Source organism: Anolis sagrei, chromosome 3, assembly GCF_037176765.1.
Source record: "Anolis sagrei isolate rAnoSag1 chromosome 3, rAnoSag1.mat, whole genome shotgun sequence".
NCBI classification, from domain to species: Eukaryota; Metazoa; Chordata; class Lepidosauria; order Squamata; family Dactyloidae; genus Anolis; species Anolis sagrei.
Window position 1 is genome coordinate 26,013,625 of NC_090023.1, and position 20,915 is coordinate 26,034,539.

At 39.6% G+C, this 20,915-nt stretch overlaps 1 protein-coding gene across 2 annotated transcripts in view; it reads left to right on the plus strand.

Annotated features, from left to right (window-relative positions):
• Positions 1–20,915, plus strand: part of ELMOD1 (ELMO domain containing 1) — a 68,484-nt gene that overhangs the window by 19,396 nt on the left and 28,173 nt on the right. For both annotated transcript variants that reach the window (XM_060771006.2, XM_060771007.2), the window contains exon 2: positions 5,758–5,853. In XM_060771006.2, coding sequence (XP_060626989.1) covers positions 5,837–5,853 — 17 coding nt within the window. In that variant the 5' untranslated portion in view covers positions 5,758–5,836. The remainder of the gene's footprint in view (positions 1–5,757; positions 5,854–20,915) is intronic.

Sequence of the window (20,915 nt, forward strand, 5' to 3'; positions counted from 1 at the left end):
CAAGTTGCTATTTGAGTGCTTGTTCCTTTCCTTTTGCAAGAAGTATATATATATATATATATAGAGAGAGAGAGAGAGAGAGAGAGAGAGAGATTTTGAAAGGAGAAGAAAGAGCGAAATATCAGTAGACAGATAAAAGGGATGCTGTTTGAGATAGCGGCATCATTGGATTGTGCAGTAAGACCGACTATGTTTTTGTCAGCCATACTCAGTACTTAAAAAGTGGGGGAAGGAATGGAAGACACGTAGGGTATGTGTCTGCCTGTTTTACATTATACCTGATTTTCACCATCTTATGTCTGTGTGAGTTTCTCCCTGAGATGATATCACCTTATACACCAAAATCCAAGTTTTTATTTCATGTGTGCTGATATTTGAAGACATTTCTGTTAACCTCTGGAAGCCTTTGCTGTAACATGATGAAATGTCAGCCTGTGCTAAAAATATTGGGCTTGATTGGAGCAAAGTTCAAATTGTTCACCCACGGTGGGAGACAGAACTTTAGTTTCTGCTGTATAAGATTTTGGACAGACTAGGAGAGAATTTAGTCCAGCTGCTAGAAAGTGGATCTTGAAGAAACGGAATGATTTTTAGCCTAGCAGAAAGCTTTATGTTCATCTTTAATAAAACAAATAAACAATATACGAGGGTTATCCAGAAAGTAAGGTTACAATATTTTTTAAAAATACAAAGAATTAATATATTTTAATAAAAGTTACATGGATTGTAGCATAGGAATTACATTATTTTCCCACATAATCACCATTCAGTTCAATATATTGTGTCATCCGTGGGGCAGGTTTTTGATGCCTGTGTCATAGAAGTTTCCCACTGCCTTTTTCAGCCAGTTCGTCACTTCGATTTTCACCTCGTCATCATCAAAAATATGTTTTCCACCAAGATGTTCCTTCAATTTAGTGAGCAGATGGTAGTCACTGGGTGCGGGATCAGGTCTGTGAGAAAGGTGGCTTAAAACATCCCAGCCAAATTCAACAACTCTTGTGTTGCATGAGCGCTGTGCGGATGCGCATTGTCACAAAAGAGACAGAATCCCACTGTCAGCGAAGTTTCTTCATGGTCTCACAATATATTTCATACCCATTTTGTCACATGCGGTCTTGGCATTACATCCTCTCCATAAACTGAAACGATTTTGTGATGAATCATCGTGGTGTTCATGTCCTTAGCATTTAGGTAGCGTATTACAGCACAAACTTCTCACTTGGAGAGAAACGGAATGAGGGCACTCATCTCTAATCTTCACCACAATACCAGTCAATGAGCTACTGACTACTGTCACTGCTTGTTCGCTTATGCTGGCTTCCTGCTACACTGCAGTGATACCAACTACAGTGATCCCAAGAAAATTCCCCATGAGAGCTACATGCCTTGTATCCTTACTTTCTGGATAACCCTCATATATTCAGTTATCAGATTTATGGTACACAGGTTCTGAAATTCAGTTATAGCTGTCTATCAAATTATATCTGGTGTCCTGAAGGCAAACCTATTGTGGGATTTTCTTGTCATTGTCTTCCTCGGAGGCTGATAAGATATGACTTCGCGAAAGTCATATCCAGTAAGTCTCTGTGGCTAATCCGGGTTGAACCCTGGTTTCCTACAACATCACACTTGCTTTCTAAATGTAAAACTCTATTTATTTTTGCTGAGTAAATATCTCACATGTAGATTCCTTTTCTGTGTTTTTCACAATTTTAGAATAGCACCAAAATAAATCAATTAACAAGCCTATATATACAGGTTGAGCATACCTTATCTGAAATGCTTGGAAACAGAAGTGGTTTGGACATTGGAATTTGTTTCTTGGATTTCAGGATATCTGTGAAATGAGAGGAATCCAGGTATATGCTTGGTTCTAATTCATCCTTTCTACCATTTCACAGATTCCTTTATTTATTTATTTATTTATTTATTTACAGTATTTATATACCACCTTTCTCACCCCTGGGGGGACTCATGTTTCTCTCCAGCCTCTTGACTCATTAGTGTGCCCCTTGTGTATGAGATGTGAAGCTGGAGAGAGACTTAGGATCTGAGAGACTGAAGCTATAAGGGACCTCATACCTAGGGTCAGGAGGTAATACTGTACTGTACAGGAGATCTCCACGAAGCTCACAAACCACCCACTTCCACCTTGCAAACAAAGAAGTAGTAGCTCTGCTCCAGTCACCATCGCAAAGGCAGAAGTGGAATCCTGTGGCAAAAGGTTTCAGATATTGACTCGTTTCAGATTTTCAGATACTCGCCCTGTAGTTTACAATTTTTTCTTTGTTGTAGAGAGGACATGAGATAATGCTGTTATCTTAGCTACACATGCATACATGTGTATAATTTCATGGCAGCCCTTTAACACATGCTCTAGTTTAGGAAAAAAAACCCTTACTGGAATGGAAGTGGAAAGAGCCAACTTGAAATCATCACATGAATACAACATTGACTAGTTGACCTTAGACTATTCACTTGACCTTAGACTATTCACTATTACCCTTTATTTATAACCTACATCACAGCATGGTTGCTACATTAACAATTACCTCATAGAAAGCTGGGATATGGATGTAATCAATAAATGCAGCTTAGTTTAATCTGCATTTCTTTATTAATGTATTTATACCCATCTTACAGCCAAAAGGACTTCTAGAGCAGCTTACTACTGGGCCCTTGGTTTCTGGTATGAGGATGTTCAAGTCCCACTCTGTAGGGCAGTGGTTCTCAACCTGTTGACCATGGCCCAGCAGTGGGAGGAAAGAATGAAAATCCAGTCCATGAACCTCCTTCCTCTTTATTTATTTTATTTCTTTGGGCCCTGGTAAGGTGGTCCCTATTTAAGTGGGCCCTGATCAAAGTGGGCCCTGGTCAAGTGGCTCCTATAAAAAAAAAGGCTGAGAACCACTGATACAGAGTGATGTAGTAAAATAGTGTCCCTCTTTAAAAATGACAAAATAAAGGTTTCTTTGTGGAAATTTATTTTGAATACTTTTAAGTAGTGGATAATGAAACATGGAAGGCCAGCTGTAGTTAATTTCTCTTAAAATTGCCACCAGAAACTTTGATATGTCTGCCATGATTCTCAAAAGATGGACCTTTTCTACTAATAATGCAACCAGCTTTTGCACATTATGAGATGGGTCTCCTGTTTCATCTGTAGATTTTATTGGATGCTCCCTGGTTTCTACTTATTTAGAGTCTAAGCCAGACATGAAATACAAGAGGGAAAGATGAAAGCATGAGGAGAAGAAAAAGAAATGAAGTCCTACAGTAACTAGGTCCCAGTATGATGGAAGTGTGTCTCCTTCTCCTCATCCCTCTCTGTGGCAAAAGTAATAGCACTTGGAACCAACATTTATGCTTTTTGCTAAAGTGTTTCTAATACTTTACACATAGTGTCTGTGTGTCTAATGGGAGCTAATGTAGAGCACTGAGATATGGCCATAACTAAATTGTGAGATGAATTTCAAAAATTGGCATCCTTTCCCCGTCTCTAGACATGTTAATAACATGAATGTGCTTTCCCTTCTGTCAACTATGTGAAGAAAAGCACTCCCAAGAGACCCTATTAACAGCCATGCTCAGGTTTTGCTATGGCTCTTGTGTGTAAAATGGTGCGATAACAAGATATTTCCAAACTGTTGTGTAAGCATGGTAGAACACTGTTTGGGGGTGAAGATAGATGCCGTATTTCAAGAGCTAGTCAAGCACGTGCTTTGTTTTTGTGGCCCAGCCTTTCCAATGTGAACATGTGCAATGAATCATACAACAATCGAGTGGTCTTCCTTCCGATTTATCATAATCACTGTTACTATTAATATTTATATTCTGCCTATCAATTGCAGCAGACCACAAGATGGATAACAGTCTATGAAAAAAAATGATGGCATCAATTTAAAACATGGGGAAATGTAATCAGATAAAATTGTAGAGAGATCAATATAGTTGGAGGAACAACAGCCAAAACTTTTGCCCTCTTGTCATTCTTCCATTGATTTATTTCAAGACATGCATGTTTATATAGTCATTCTTTATTTTATTTTTAATGTTGATTATTTTGTGTTAAAAAAAAGAGATGCCGGCTTTCTGGAGAAATGTATGTAGGATTTTTTAATGTCAGAATCGACTTGAGAAACTGCAAGTTGCTTCTGGTGTGAGAGAATTGGCTGTTTGCAAGGGCATTGCCCAGGGGACGCCCGGATGTTTTACCATCCTGTGGGAGGCTTCTTTCATGTCCTTGCATAGGAAGCTGGAGCTGTCAAACAAGAGTTTACCCTGTCTTGCAAATTTGAACCTCCGACCTTCTGGTCTGCAGTTCAGCTGGCACATGAGTTTAACTCAGTGCACCACCGTGGTTTCTTTATAAGGTAAAGGTCTTCCCCTGACATTAAGTCCAGTCATTTCCAACTCCATCTCCATTTCTAAGCTGAAGAGCCAGTGTTGTCCGTAGACACCTTCAAGGCCATGTGGTTGGCATGACTGCATGGAGTGCTGTTACCTTCCCACCAGAGCAGTACCTATTAATCTACTCACATTTGCATGCTTTCAAACTGCTAGGTTGGCAGAAGCTGGGGCTAACAGCGGGAGCTCACGCCACTCGCCGGATTTGAACCAGTGACCTTTCGGTCAGCAAGTTCAGCAACTCAGTGGTTTAACCCACTGCACCACCGTGGGCTCCTATGTATGTAGGATCAAATGCCTCAATAGCAGGAGAGCCATGTTTCCCACCTTTAGATTGGAATACTCAACCTGCAAAGCAAAGTTTGACCAAGGTTGAATATAGTAAAATATATCTAGGCCACTTGCAGCTCTGCCTGTAAATAATGGGCAGGCTCCTTTGGTGACAATTGGCTGTCAGACTATATGTCATTGGAGAAGGAATGCCACAGCTCTCTATCTTTGCTGAATCCCCAAAATTTGCTCTGTAAGGGTAGAAAACTTTCTGGGGCTAACCTTCTTTGGAGTGGAAGACTCCATGGAGGAGAGGAAGAAGGTTCCAGGTATTCCATCAGAGGAATGTTTGATTTGACCCATTGTGCTCAAGGATAAATCTTTCTGTTACTTGTAGTCTGAGTATCTTTAATATGTGATCATTAGAAAAGATCACCTATGAGGGTTGAATGAAAAGTAATGCTTCCACCTTTGTAACTCCTGAACAGATGGCAGTACTGGTATGCGATAGATACTGGCTTATTCAGTAGACTCTCTTCTACAGTTTCATTTTGGTGGAAAGCCTTAGCATTGAACGATTTTGTTGTTAAAGTGTGAAGTGTGGAACCCTGCGCAGATGGTCAGTCAATGCAACTTAAACAACGTGCAGTGATTTAATTCTTGACAGCAGAAGGTGTCACCCCAAAGGAGATTCATCAGAGAATGCAAGCTGTTAATGGTGACTGTGTTGATGTGAGTACTGTGCGTCATTGGGCAAGCAAGTTTAAAGATGTTGAGGTGACACCTTCTGCTGTCAAGAATTCGATGACTGCACGTTGCTTAAGTTGCATTGACCGACCATCTGCGCAGGGTTCCATACTTCGCACTTTAACAACACAACTGTTAAATGCTAAGGCTTCCCACCAAAATGAAACTGTAGAGGGAGTCTACTGAACAAGCCAGTACCTGCCGCATACCAGTACTGCCATCTGTTGAGGAGTTACAAAGTTGGAGGCATTGCATTTATTCAACCCTTGTAGTTTATACTTGGGCACTGTTTACTTTTCTCTTATCAAAGTGTTCAATTTGCCTTTACAGCACAAATACATTCTGGAGGAGCCATTTGCCAGGAACCAGCTGAGGATAATTGCTGAAAGTGTAAAGGAAAGCCACCACAATGAAGCACTTCCTGAGGTAAAGCCTATACCTTGTTTGTACAGTGTAACCTTGTCTTATGTCTTGATCCAGTCATTAAAACAAGATGTTTGCATGCATATATTTTAAAAATCAGAATTCTGCACCAAGCTCATAATTTGCATCAGAACAACAATCCTATTTGCCTGGTTGAAACTGATACAAGCTACACTCCTTGGCCTATTTTCTGTCTCTCTTGTCCTGTTGAGTTTCAAGGCAGAGTTCTAAAACACAAGCTTCCCGGGTATGGGAAATTTTACTTTGCATCTTCATTCATTGCCTTTTGTAACATCGCTAGGGATTGTGTGGTGGTTTCCAAGATCTATTTTTAGCTTTAGGGATTAGAAACTTGGAAATTAAAATGAAAGCTTCTTATCTTAGCCTAGTTTGAAGATACTGAATTTTGAGATAGAACTCAATGCTGAGGGAAGATCCAAATATCATTTTTTTCTCAGGACCTCTAATAAATGAGGGTCCCCATCTATTGAGAGTCCCCAACTATTAACAAAACATTTTGTATGCTTTCATTACATATATTATGTCAACATCTCAGGAATGCCCTCATTCTCAATTTGCTTTGTTCTCTGTTGATGGCATTGGCACAGCCAAATCTTAGCCGCATAGAACATTTCCTTATTCTGGGTCATCCCAATAATCCACCAAGCACAGCATTGTCACTACTATGGCCAGATTCTTTATTAACCATAACTAGAATCATAGCGTTGGAAGAGACCTTGTGGGCCATCCAGTCCAACCTCCTGCCAAGAAGCAAGAAAATTGCATTCAAAGTATCCCCAACAGAAAGCCATCCAGCCTTTGCTTTGAAGCCTCCAAAGAATAAACTTCTAGCACACTCCGGGGCAGAGAGTTACACTTCTGAACAGCTCTCACAGTCAGGAATTTCTTCCTAATGTTCAGGTGGAATCTCCTGTCCTGTAGTTTGAAGCCATTGTTCCTCATCCTAGTCTCCATCACCTGGAGATGATGTGGATTGAACCTGGGATCTTTTGCTTCCAAAGGATGGACTGAGCTGTCCTACACCTTGCCAAATCCAATTGGCTGTACAGTGCTCCCTTGCTACTTCGCAGTTCGCTTTTAGTGGACTCGCTGTTCTGTGGATTTTTGAAGATATTAATATAAAATATTTATGGCCAGTAGAGGCCAGGGACCCTGGAAATGTGGCAACCTGAGGCGTGGTGGGGAAGGCCCTTGGGATGGGCTGGGAGGCGGGTAAGGAAGCGCGGGTAAGAAAATAATATATAAAATATATAAAATAATGTATACATATTAAAATTAATATGGCGTCCCTGCTTCGCGGATCTTCACTTATTGCAGGTGGTCCTGGAACGGAACCCCCGTGATAAGTGAGGGAACACTGTATAGTATCATGACTTCTTCATGTTCACATCATGATCATGATTGACTCAAGGAGCCCCCAGTGGCGCAGTAGGTTAAACTGTTGTTCCAGCAGGATTGAAGACTGACAGGTTGGAGGTTTGAATCCGGGGAGAGCATGGATGAACTCCCCCCGTCAGCTCCAGCACCTCATGCAGGAACATGAGAGAAGCTTCCCACAAGGATGATAAAACATCAAAACATCTGGGTATCCCCTGGGTAACATCCTTGCAGATGGCCAATTCTCTCACACTAGAAGCGATTTGCAGTTTCTCAAGTCACTCCTGACACATACAAAAATGACTCTGATTCTTCCTAAGAACTGATCTGATCTCACTTGGGTAATCAGACTCAAGTTTTGTTTACCCAAGGCTTTCTGCATTTCAGCAGCCCAGCAGTTGCAAAAAGAAATCTTACTGCTATTGCTGAAAAGCTATGAGTTGAGAATGTTTGCTGCTTTGCTACAAATCACTTAGAAATCTGCAAATCTAAACACAAAATTCATTTATGTTCCATATACAATTTATATGCACAACCTGGAGATAATTTTATACACAACATTTTAATAACATTTCATAAGGGTAAAGAGACCTATTAAAACAATCATATGATACATATACCTGAAAACTGCATGACCGCTAAAAAGTACAAGGTTCATTTGTTTAGCTGGCCTTAAACACCCACAAAATGTTTTTTAAATAGTACAGTACAGGTTGAGCATCCCTTATCTGAAATGCTGAAAACTGAAAAATTCCAAAATCCAACACTGTCTACATGGGTGGATGAAATGTTTGCTTACTGATGGTTCATTGGATACAAACCTTGCTTCATGCACAAAATTATTAAAATATTGTGTATAAAATTGGCAACTAATTACAATAGATTATGAGAATTATCACTTCTTCATATTAATGGTTTAAGAGCTAACATGTGCTGTGTTTATAAATTCTGGCCTAGATATACAGAAGAGCGGCAGTCAGTTTAGATCACATGCAGTATTACTGATGTTTCCATCATGGCCAGTTTCTTTTCCAAAAGTATGGAACTGCTGCTTGAATTGATTATGCTGCCGTAGCTCTGAAAGGAAATGCTTTTCTCCTTTTGAAAGCGTTTAAAGCCATTGTATGTTGTGCTCCTGCTGTTGCTTGGGGAACAAGCTGGGTTGATGGGGGCAGTCTGGTCTCTGAGGCGCTCTCCATGGTGCTGTTGACTTCTAAACCGTCTCAGTCCTTAAGCAGAGCGGTTCTACTTCTTGATTTATTTAGAAGGCACCAGGAAAGATCAAAAGCCTAGCAAATGGGCTGGGTTGGGGGGTGGGGGGGATGTGATAGTACAGAAGGAACAATACAGAAAAATGTAGATCGTGCTTAGCAATGTAAGAGGATGCCAAGCAGAGCATAAATATGACTGCAATTCTGTATACCAGTGTTTCTCAAACTGTGCTCCTCAATGTATTTTGGACATCAGCTCCTAGAAATCCCAGCCAGTTTACCAGCTGTTAGGAATTGTGGGAGCTGAAGTTCAAAAAATCTGGAGGAATACAGTATGAGAAACTCTGCTGTAAACTATGACTTCACTTCTTCTTCTTCTTCTTCTTCTTATTATTATTATTATTATTATTATTATTAGTGAAGTCACAGTTTACAGCAGAGTTTCTCAAACTTTCGAATCCAGACTACAAAGTTTTGGAACACAATACGCCAGACATCACAATTGTGGAAAAGAAAAAGTTTGGCTTATTGATGTCGCCATACCAGGTGACAGTCGCATTGAGGAAAAACAACAGGAAAAACTCAGCTGTTATCAGGACCTCAAAATCAAACTGCAAAGGCTCTGGCATAAACCAGTACAGGTGGTTCCAGTGGTCATTGGCACATTGGGTGCAGTCCAAAAGATCTCAGCCAGCATTTGGAAACAATAAACATTGACAAAATCATGATCTGCAAAAGGCCACCTTACTTGGATCTGCGCACATCATTCAAAAATACATCACACAATCCTAGACGCTTGGGAAGTGTTCGACTTGTGATTTTGTGATATGAAATCCAGCATATAGATCTCATTTGCTGTGACATACTGTGTTTTTGTGTCAGAATAGTAATAATAATAAAATAATAATAATAATAATAATAATACTTTATTTATACCCTGCCTCCATCTCCCCCAAGGGGACTCAGAGCGGCTAACATGAGGCCAAGCTCAACAAATTACAACAAAGCAAAAGAATACAACAAAAAATCATAAGATAATACATCAAATAAAATACAATAAAATAAATCAAAAAAGATAATTCAAAATAAACACAAAATATAACATAAATAACAAAACATTGAACCAAGTGGGCAGGGTCAAATACAACGGATAGGATTTTTAAAACCCTGGGTGAGATGGATGAGTAGGGTAACGTATCTGATGGGAAGTAACACTTAACTATTACTAATAGTTACTAATAACACTAAGTAACACAATTTTTGTTCCTGGGTTATAAATGTCATTTTGTAATTGGTTCTATCATTTTAAAAAAACATGGAAAAAAAGTTTATTAAACTGTAAAAACTTGGCTTTTCCGGTCTGCACAAAAGGTTAAAATGGTATATGAAAGATTAAAAATGGCACATTGAAAGGTTAATATGGCAGCCACTAAAACAAAGTTTCTGGAGTATAACAAGAACTTTCAAAGTGAGTACTGCACAATTAAACAGGAAATAACAAACCAGGAACAGAAAATGTCTGCAATTTTGTTATGTAGTGTAAGTATTGAGGGCGTCACCAAGAATGCGTATTTCTTCATTAATACACTTTTTTACTAGTTCCTCAAACCAGAAACTTCCAGTGAATTAGAGGGTTTTTAAAAAATGCAGACAATATTGATAATTTTTAAACAAAGCAGCCACAGCTCTGTATGTAGCAGATAAATGCTGAAAACACAACCATGTGATCTATAACTGTGGTGAAACTAAGAAACCCATTAGTGAATTTCTATAAAAAGAGAACAGGTTGAAGTGATTTGCATTTCTAGTCTGTGTATGTGTTTAAGCAAGATGATTGGGTTGAAGTTTTTAGGGTGTAATCTGAAATGGCTTTCAAAGAAATCTTTTTGTTTTGAGTGACAACTCCATATGGCTTCCAGTAAGTACTCATTGCACGTTTTCACTCTGTTCCAATAATATCTTTATAGTTCTAGGGGAGAAGAAGAGAGTGAATTTCCACCAGGAAGTTTCACCTTAAGTTGACAGGACTATTGCAAACACAATGTTATCTGGGGGATGGACCTTCCTACTATATGTTGGCCTGGTTCTTCATCTTGGCCTTGTAACTGCTCTCATAAAATCATAGAGTTGGAAGAGACCTTGTGGGCCATCCACTCTCACTGAACTTCTACCTTATTCTGAGGTCTACTTGATGAGTTCAATCTTCATTATTGGCTTTCTCTTGCCTTCAGATGTCCTTGAATACAGCCTACTAAAATATTCTGGAGTCCACTTTTCTACCTTTTGTGGACAAAGTTGGTTTTAAGTACAATCCCCATGATGCAGTAATGGTGCCATATTCTCCTCCTTTCCTGTTGCAGTTAGAACCTGAGAAGTTATTCATGGTTAAAATAGATGGCCGTGCATTGAGACTGTGAACCGTGAAAACCTCTGCAATAAACCTCTCCCAAACTGTGGATGAAATTAGTCCTGAAGAAGATATTCACAAATAGTATTGCCAAATTGAAAATTGTAAAGCCTTCCATTAATATCTAGAAGAGGGGATTTCAGCAGGTGTTGCTTGTCATGGAACCAGTTAACATGAGAGTCAAAAGTTGTGGGACGAGATGAGTGGGACCCTTGGAGGGCTGCATTGGGAAGGCTGCAAGTATCATCTTGCTCCCCTGATGACTTAAGCGTCTTGCCCTCCAACTTGCCCCATTAGGGAAAAACAGGTCTCCTCAGGCAAGTAGCAACATAATTTCCCAAAAGTCTTGTGCTTATTGCTCATTTTCCTAATGAAAAGATAGTGAGCACTCCGACTCACCAGTTCCCACTTCTACCAGGATTCCCTCGGTCACAACCAAAAAGTACAGCACAGATAAGTTGTAACACAGTGGAATTTATCATGTGCACATTATGTCCATGATGATCATGCTCCAGCCCGACAGAAGGCTTGAACTATTGACTGGCAACTCCTTCCATCTTCCCCAGTTGTTATTGACAGCTTTTCAGTTTCTCAAGTCACTCCTGACACAAAAAAACCCATAATAATTAAATGGATAGAATACAATGTAACCAACACAGAATTCTCATAAAACTCAGCAAAGCAGGAAGCATCATACAACAATCTGTCTAAAACCTTCCTCATTACCTTCCCCCCAAACTATTTGAGGTTTTTGTACTGCAAAACAAACTGGCAGCTGGCAATAGCTCTGAAGCACCCATAGGGTGTGCCCACATTGTAGAAATAATGCAGTTTGATACAACTTTAACTGCCATTGTTCAATGTTACAGAATCCTGGGAGCTGTAGTTTGATGAGGCATCAGCACTCTTTGACAGAGAAAGATAAAGACCATGCAAAACTACAACTCCCGTGTTTCCATAGCATTGAATCATGTCTGTTAAAGTGGTGTCAAACTGAATGAATTCTACAGTGTTGGTACACTCCCAGTCTTTATTTTGCTTTATAAGGATTAAGTACATATATTATTTTGTAAATTGACATAAATATATATTTATACTTATTTGATATGTAGAGTTATTATAGAGTTAGAAATAGTAATTTGATTGTAAGGACACATTTAAGTTATTTTCATCTTAGAGCAGTGTTTCTCAACCTTCCTAATGTCGTGACCCCTTAATACAGTCCCTCATGTTGTGGTGACCTCCAACCATAAAATTATTTTCGTCGCTACTTCATAACTGTCATTTTGCTACTATTATGAATTGTAATGCCAGGATGCTTTTCATTCACTGGACCCAATCTGGCAAAAATCCTCGATACGCCCACATTTGAATACTGGTGGGGTTGGGGAGATTGATTTGTCATTTGGAAGTTGTAGTTGCTGGGATTTATAGTTTACCTACAATCAAAGAACATTCTGAACTCCTCCAACGATGGAATTGAACCAAACTTGGCACACAGAACTCCCATGACCAAGAGAAAATACTGGAAGGATTTTGTGGGCATTGACCTTGAGTTTTGGAGTTGTAGTTCACCTATATCCAGAGAGCACTGTGGACTCAAACAATGATGGATCTGGACCAGACAAATACTAAATATGCCCAAATATGAGCACTGGTGAAGTTTGGGTAAAATAGACTATGACAGTTGGGAGTTGTAGTTGTTGGGATTTATAATTAACCTACAATCAAAGAGCATTCTGAACCCCACCAATGATAGAATTGGGCCAAACTTCCCACGCATGACCAACAGAAAATACTGTGTTTTTTATGGTCTTCAGAGACCCCTCTGACACCCCCTTGTGACCCCCCCCCCCCAGGGATCCCAACACTTTGTTAGAAGGTGTAATGATGTTATACAGAGTAATATACTCTTAGCAGGTATAAGCTGGAAGTCGTTTTAGTATAGTTAATGTTTTATTTATTTTGCATATGTGTTGTCCTGTTCTGTTTTGTTTATTTAATTCAAAGAAATAACTGTAATGCAGTTATTTATCTTCTTTTAAAGGCTATTTGGAACATTTGCCAAATAGCAAAATTTTCATTACTCAGCTGGATTTGGTTTGTATTCATGTATAAAACATCATATGCAAATCTGTCATGTTCCTGTAAACTCAATTATACAGTCTTCCTGTACCAGGTTTCAGGTAGAAGGATTGCGGATATTGTTGTGCTCCAAGTCTAGCTGTAGTATTTGTTCCATCTACGTGGTTTCAAAGCACCAAAAAGGGATGTCTTTCCACATTGAATCTGCTAGTTGTCTCTTGTTCCCAGTCTGGTCTTTAAAGACCCAGCAAATTTCCATGCTGGCTCTGATATGTATTCTGCTCACATGTAGAGAAAAAAATCTCTGAGGCTGTTGAATCACAATCAGCCACAGACTATGGAGCAGCATTGAATGACTTTACTCTGATATGAACTCTGGTTGCTATGGTGCTTCTCTTTATCTAAACCGATGGATAGATAAGAGAAAAAAACATGTTTGTATCAGAGAATCTTGCTATTACTTGATACCATTCCAGAAAAGATGAGGATCTCAGAAGGATATGGGAAGATGTAAACAGCCATGTTCTTTGTTGTGATATGCAGGGCATGTTTTTGCTGGCCTCTTTATCAGCGGGATCATGTAAAAGCCCCTAGATCTCATCAGATATCCATCTTTACCAGCTGTTGAAGCTTAGTTTGAATTTATAAAAGGTTCATCCACACCAGAAAGCTCCTGGTTACTAACTGAGGCATAAATGAAGCTAATCGGAGTGGCATAATGAATGCGTACGGTTCAGCAAACTGCATTATACCAGTCTTGAGCAGACGGCGTGATTACCTTGTCTGCCACTTCCTCCTTAAGGCTAAAGCTCAGCTATCACACAGTTGTGCTATAGCTATGGGGGTTGGTAGAGTTGCATCCAAGCATTTAGAATCATAGAATTGGAAGAAACCACAAGGCCGTTCAGTCTGACCTCTTGTTATGCAGGAATATACCGTCAAAGCTCTCCTAACAAATCGCCATCCAGTCTTTGTTTAAAAATCTCCACAGACTGAGTCCCAACCATGCTCCAAAGCATCATATTCCACTGTCGAATAGCTCTTACTATCAAGAATTTCCTCCTAATATTCTGGTGGAATCTCTTTTTCTATAGTTTGTAGCTGTGGCTCCATATCTTAGTCTCTGGGGCAACAGAAAACAAGTTTGCTCACTTCTCAATAAGACATTGTTAAATTTGTCTGTGGCATAGACACTGAGAACTGGGAAGACCTGGCCCTTGAGTTCTCTAACTGGAGGTCAGCTGTGTCCAGCAGTGCTGTAGAACTTGAAGAGACATGAATGGAGGGTGAAAGAGAAAAACGTGCCAAAAGGAAGGTGCATCAAGCCAACCCCGACCGGGACCGCCTTCCACCTAGAAACCGATGCCCTCACTGCAGGAGAATATGCAGGTCAAGAATATGTATTGTCGAAGGCTTTCATGGCCTGAATCACTGGGTTGTTATAGGTTTTTCCAGGATATATGGCCATGTTCTAGAGGCATTTTCTCCTGACATTTCGCCTGTATCTATAGCAAGCATCTTCAGAGGTAGTGAGGTCTGTTGGAAATAGGAAAATGGGTTTATATATCTGTGGAATGACCAGGGTGGGACAAAGGACTCCAGCAGACAAAAGTCCTTTGTCCCACCCTGGTCATTCCACAGATATATAAACCCATTTTCGTACTTCCAGCAGACCTCACTACCTCTAAGGATGCTTGCCATAGCTTCAGGTAAAACGTCAGGAGAAAATGCCTCTAGAACATGGCCATATAGCCCGGAAAAACCTACAACAACCCAGGTCAAGAATAGTCCACAGTCACCTATGTACCCAAATGCCAGGACACCAAACTTGGAGGAAAATCTTACTTGGACAATGAGGGATCGCCTAATTTAAAAGTTAATTTGTTATGTTGTGCTGTTTACCATTCCCTTAGATTTATAAATGATTTTTATCGTATCAGAAGCAACTTGAGAAACTGCAAGTCACTTCTGGTGTGAGAGAATTGGCCGTCTGCAAAAACGTTGCCCAGGGGACACCCAGATTTTTTACCATCCTGTGGGAGGCTTCTCTCATGTCTCTGCATGGGAAGCTGGGGCTGACAGATGGGAGCTCACCCCATCTTGCGGATTTGAACCACCAACCTTCAGATCAGCAGTTCGGACAGCACAAGGATTTAACCCATTCGCCACTGATATAATTGTAAATGAGAAAATAGAAGAAGCAAGAAGCCAAGTAACTGATGAGCAATTGGCTCTCTTTACTCTGGGTATACTGAATGAGACAAAAACTTTGATAGGGTTTTGTCCCCTTCAAATGTAAGTTTCACTAAATGGGAATTCAGGTCCTGGTATACCACAGTTAACGAATTACAGTAGGCTCTTGGTATCTGCTTGGGTTTCGTTCCAGGACTCTGTGAAAATCAAAATCCATGGATGCTCAATTCCCATTGCATATAATGTCATAGTAAAATCCCATCCCTTATATAAAATGGTAAAATTAATGTCTGCTTTTAGATTTAAAAATTTTTTTTTCAAGACATGGATAATGGACTCCTTGGATATAGAATCCGCAGGATACCAAGTTCTGACTGTAAATGTGCATCTGGGAATCATTTTAGGCAGCAGAAGTCAAAATAATATGGAGATAATAGGAATAGATTCCTACATATACACACAGAAGAGCAGTTCATCATACTTACTTACCAGCTTACCTGTCCGAACGTATCTCCCTCTATTTATTTCAGACATTTATATCCCGTCCTTCTCATCCCCGAAGGGGAACTCAGTAGGGGCTTACAACTTTTTAAAACTTTTTTCCAATTGAGGTTACAGTTTAGATACATGTTTATGCTTCCAAGGCAAAAAGTTCATTTGATAGTTCTGTTATCTGTTTTACTTCTTTAACTTCTTATGACCAGCTTTCTTTTTGACCAGCTTAAGTCTTTTCATAGCAGTGAACCATCTCCAAGATTAAGATCGTCCTGGGAGGCCCTGCTCTTGGTCCCACCTACTTTGCAGGTGTGGCTGGTGGCGATGAGAGAAAGACCTTCTCAGAGTTGGCTCTTCGGCTGTGGACTTCTCTCCCTAGTGAAATTAGATCAGCACCTGTCCTGGCCTTCAGAAAAAAATACAAACCTGGCTATGGGACCAAGCCTTTGAGCAGTTTCATAATTTAATTGATAGTTGTATATTATTATTGTTTTATGTTAGATTTTTATATATGTGAGGCATTGAATTTTGTTGGAAACCGCTTTGAGTCCATCCCCCCACAAACAGGGTGAGAAAAGTGGTATACGAATGAATTAAATAAAATAAATAAACAGGTTTTAGCAAACATTTTATCAAAAAGAGCAGTTTTCATGTGTGAAATGAAACAACCAAAGCAGTTTTCATTTTTTTTAAAATTTTCTATAGACCACTCAAAAGCTTCTTCCAAAATGCATTTTGGGATTATTATTTTTCTATCAGCAGTATACATCATGTTTCTATGGGTATTCCAGAAAATGGGAGGCAGAACTGATAGGGCTCTGCTAACATGTATTTAGGGACCTCAGTTGAGAGGACATTTGAACAAACTTGCCAGATATTTCCTGATGTATTGTTGAAGGCTTTCATGGCTGGAATCACTGGGTTGTTGTAGGTTTTTTCAGGCTATATGGCCATGTTCTAGAGGCATTCTCTCCTGACGTTTCACCTGCATCTATGGCAAGCATCCTCAGAGGTAGTGAGGTCTGTTGAAACTAGGAAAATGGGTTTATATATCTGTGGAAAGACCAGGGTTTTTTTAAGAGTTTTTTTTTAATACTGGTAGCCAATGAACAAATGAACAAAATCTGGCTACCAGTATTTAAAAAACTCTAAAATTAAAACAGCAAAACAGCAGAGGGAAAACTAAAATTAAAACAGCAAAACAGCAGAGGGACATCTAATCACCCCTCAACAAAAGATTGCCCCAGGCACTTCCAAGCCATTAAATGCTAATCAAGGTGGTCAGTTGAAACATTCACACCTAGCTCCAGCAGACAAGAGTACTTTGTCCCACCCTGGTCTTTCCACAGATATATAAATCCATTTTCCTAGTTCCAACAGACCTCACTACCTCTGAAGATGCTTGCCATAGATGCAGGTGAAACGTCAGGAGAGAATGCCTCTAGAACATGGCCATATAGCCCGAAAAAACCTACAACAACCCAGTGATTCCGGCCATGAAAGCCTTCGACAATACAGTAGAAAAGGACTTTGGCAACAGCTGACTTGAGGCCTTTCTTGGCTGCCTGGTTTGAAAGGACATCAGAGTTACAAGTTCAAATGGAGCCTACAACAACCCAGTATTTCCTGATGGTTGGGTAAGGATGACTATGTAAAGGAGAAGATGGTTCTTGAAATAGTTGCTTTTACATATCATAGCGAGCACATAATCTTGAGCTGCACAAGATAAAAGCTACATGCGACTGGAAGCCTTAAAGCTTCTTAAAGGCTTTCATGATGAGAATCAGCTTTTCCTTTAAGTAGAGCGTCTAGGTTAAGAATCAAGTTCAGGTCATTTTGGGTTTGGAAAGCAACATGTCGCTTTCTCTTTAAAGCAGAGACGGGCAATTTCTAGTCTCAGTGGGGTGCACATATTTCACATTCCAATACCCACCTCCACCCCTGAAACCCTCCACAACCTCCCCAAATTCAGCTGTACCTGTGGCAACCCCCATGCAAAGAAAGTGCCAAGTAAAAACAAATAGGTTCATCATATTGTCGAAGGCTTTCATGGCCGGCTTCACTGGGTTGTTGTAGGTTTTTTCGGGCTATATGGACATGTTCTAGAGCCATTCTCTCCTGATGTTTCACCTGCATCTTTGACTACCTCTGAAGATGCTTGCCATAGATGCAGGCGAAACGTCAAGAGAGAATGCCTCTACAACATGGCCATATAGCCCGAAAAAAACCTACAACCCAAATAGGTTCACCACTTATTCTACTTTCCTACATAGTAGCTGCATGCAAATAGTTGCCAAAGTATACAATACAGGTAGGTGATTTTTAGCCACAGAGTTTGCCATTGATGACAAATGAGGGAGTGGATCCTATTCAGCATTTGTATTGACTTAAGTCCTTGGGTTCCTGATGTATACCTGCGCTGATGTATGTTCTACCTATGGAAAGATTCAAGCTGTAGGGAGGATCTTCTCTCTTCATATAAATGAGTGCTCAACAACTGGAAGACTACTTTAGTGTGAGTGCTGCCTGACATAGTAAAACAAGTTAATAAATCATTTTGTCCCCTGAATGAACTTTGTTGAAGCCCATTTCCACCATCATCCTGGCAGACAGCCACAGTTGCAAAGAGAGTGCTTAAAGGCACAGAGGAATCTGCAGTGGTGTTTATTACGCATTCAGTCATTTTTGCTCATTGTGGTTGGTAGTAAGAAGTATTCATCTCCCCAAGAATTAATTATGAAAGTGAGTGAAGAGTCTTTCATAATCTTGAAGTTTTTTAACATTTGATGTAAAATGCTGATATTAAATAGTGAAAGAGGCAAGGGAGAGCTTGAACATTCATATTGATTCCTTCAAGCCATGATAATATCTCATCACCACTTTGACTTACCCTTTTTAATTTAATTAATTTATATTCTATGCTACTTTTTCTCAGAGCGGGACCCAAAGTGGCTTCCAAAAACAGCAAGTTAGAAACATGCCACAAATGTAAATTAAATTATATATCATAAAACATAATAAAATCAATAAAAAGCATACAGAAGTTGGAAGAGATATAAAACATGTATACTAAGGAACAACCCCTTCTTATACATTAATAACTTGCTTTAATAGAAAAGCATGTATAGGCAACATTGGTGGGTCCCCAAGTTCATATGTGTTCAATTTTCCATGAAGTTCCATACTTCCTCATTTTTCCAAGGCTGAAAGGGACCAGATAGTTAGTTCTTAGTTTTGAAAAAAGCTATCTTAGGGCTTCCCTAAAGAGATGTGAAAAGTGGGAATGAAATAACTTGAGAAATGTACCCCCTTTTAAACCTATGGGGTCATCTTTTCTTTTGCCAATGAGGGGACTCTGGGGCCATCACATAATTGCCACCCAGTGGGGTCTTTAAACATCAGTATTTGTAATTTAGTGTGGACCAGTGCTGAGATAAAAGGCACTGAGACGCTGGCATAAATTAAGAAATCAAAGATTTGGCCAAATATTGTGTTCCTTCTGCTGCATTGCAGAAACAGTAATTGCCATCTTTCATAGTTAAGCACTTAAGATGCTGACTGTAGCAAATTAGGGAAAAAATACTTGTTTGGACTGCAGTTACTTCTTAGGTGGAATCTGGAAATTGTGGTCCTAAAACATACAATTGGCTCTCTTCAGGTTTAACTTTTGTAGATTATTAACTTTTGATTATTCATAAAATTGATTAATATAGTATCTCTGGGAACCTCTGGATCAGTGGGTCTCAACCTTCCTAATGTCACAACCCCTTAATACAGTTCCTCGTGTTGTGGTAATCCCAACCATAAAATTATTTTCATTGCTACTTCATAACTGTACTTTTGCTACTGTTATGAATTGTAATGTAAATATCTAATATGCAGGATGTATTTTCATTCACTGGACCAAATTTGGCACAAATATGCCCAAATTTGAATGCTGGCGGGGTTGGGGGGAGGGATTGATTTTGTCATTTGGGAGCTGTAGTTTCTGGGATTTATAGTTCACATACAAAGAGAATTCTGAACTTCACCAATGATGGAATTGAACCAAATTTGGCACACAGAACTCCCATGACCAACAGAAAATACTGGAAGGGGGTACTGACCTTGAGTTTTGGAGTTGTAGTTTGCCTACATCCAGAGAGCACTGTGGACTCAAACAATGATGGATCTGAACCAAACTTGGCACAGATACTCAATATGACCAAATGTGAACGCTGGTAGAGTTTGGGGGAAATAGACCTTGACATTTGTGAGTTGTAGTTGCTGGGATTTATAGTTAACCTACAATCAACAAGCATTCTGAATCCTACCAATGATAGAATTGGGCGAAACTTCCCACACAGAACCCCCATGACCAATAGAAAATACCATGTTTTCTGATGTTCTTTGGCAACCCCTCTGACATCCCCTCGCCCCCCCCCCCCCCCGGGGTCTTGACCTCCAGGTTGAGAAACGCTTCTGTAGATCCTCCAAATAGGTATTCTCTAAGGCTACTTATGGTTTTCCAGTTTTTGCAGTGGGCCTCCTCCCCTAACCTTTGCAAATGTGCAGAGCCTGTTATAATTCTTCCATTCTCTTTTTTGTGGTGATAAAGCTTGTCAGGTTAAGTGGATTTGTTGTCATACTTCAAATACAGTTCAAGCAGTGCACTTGTTGATGCTGACATCGTACTTAACTACAGTTGAGGAGAATTGTGTTAGATGAGTGGAGAGGGTGGACTTTTCATCTCATGACATTTGTTAAAAGACTGTCCTCTTCCCTCTGCAGAACTTGCTCCAAAAATGCTTGTGATTTGTTTAAATAGCACTTTGAAAAATAGGCATTATTTTGTAGTCATAGTTAAATTCATCTCAAAAGTCTAATCCATTTCATGAATAGTATGCTTTCATTGCAGGATTTCTACAAGCAAGAATTTGTTTTTGTAAAAAATGGCCATTGAAAGGATACCAGACTTAACTGTACTTTCCATTCTTGTTCCTAAAGAAGACCACCAATGTCATAAGTGTATCATTTAAAGGTATCCACCAGATGAACATTCTCTTGCCATAGATACCTAGATGGAATATAGTTCTTTCTTAGTACATCTTCTGTAAGTTGTGTGTGGCCTGTAATTGCTTCTTAGTGCTTTATTTCTGATCTGTTTTCTTCTTATTCCCTGAATTTTGACGTCCATCTAAACTTGAATAAGCCAGTAGATCAATCCTATTACTTTCTATACTTACTTAGAACTGAGAGCTTCTCAAGTAAGTGTGATTTGATTATGAGTAAGCGTA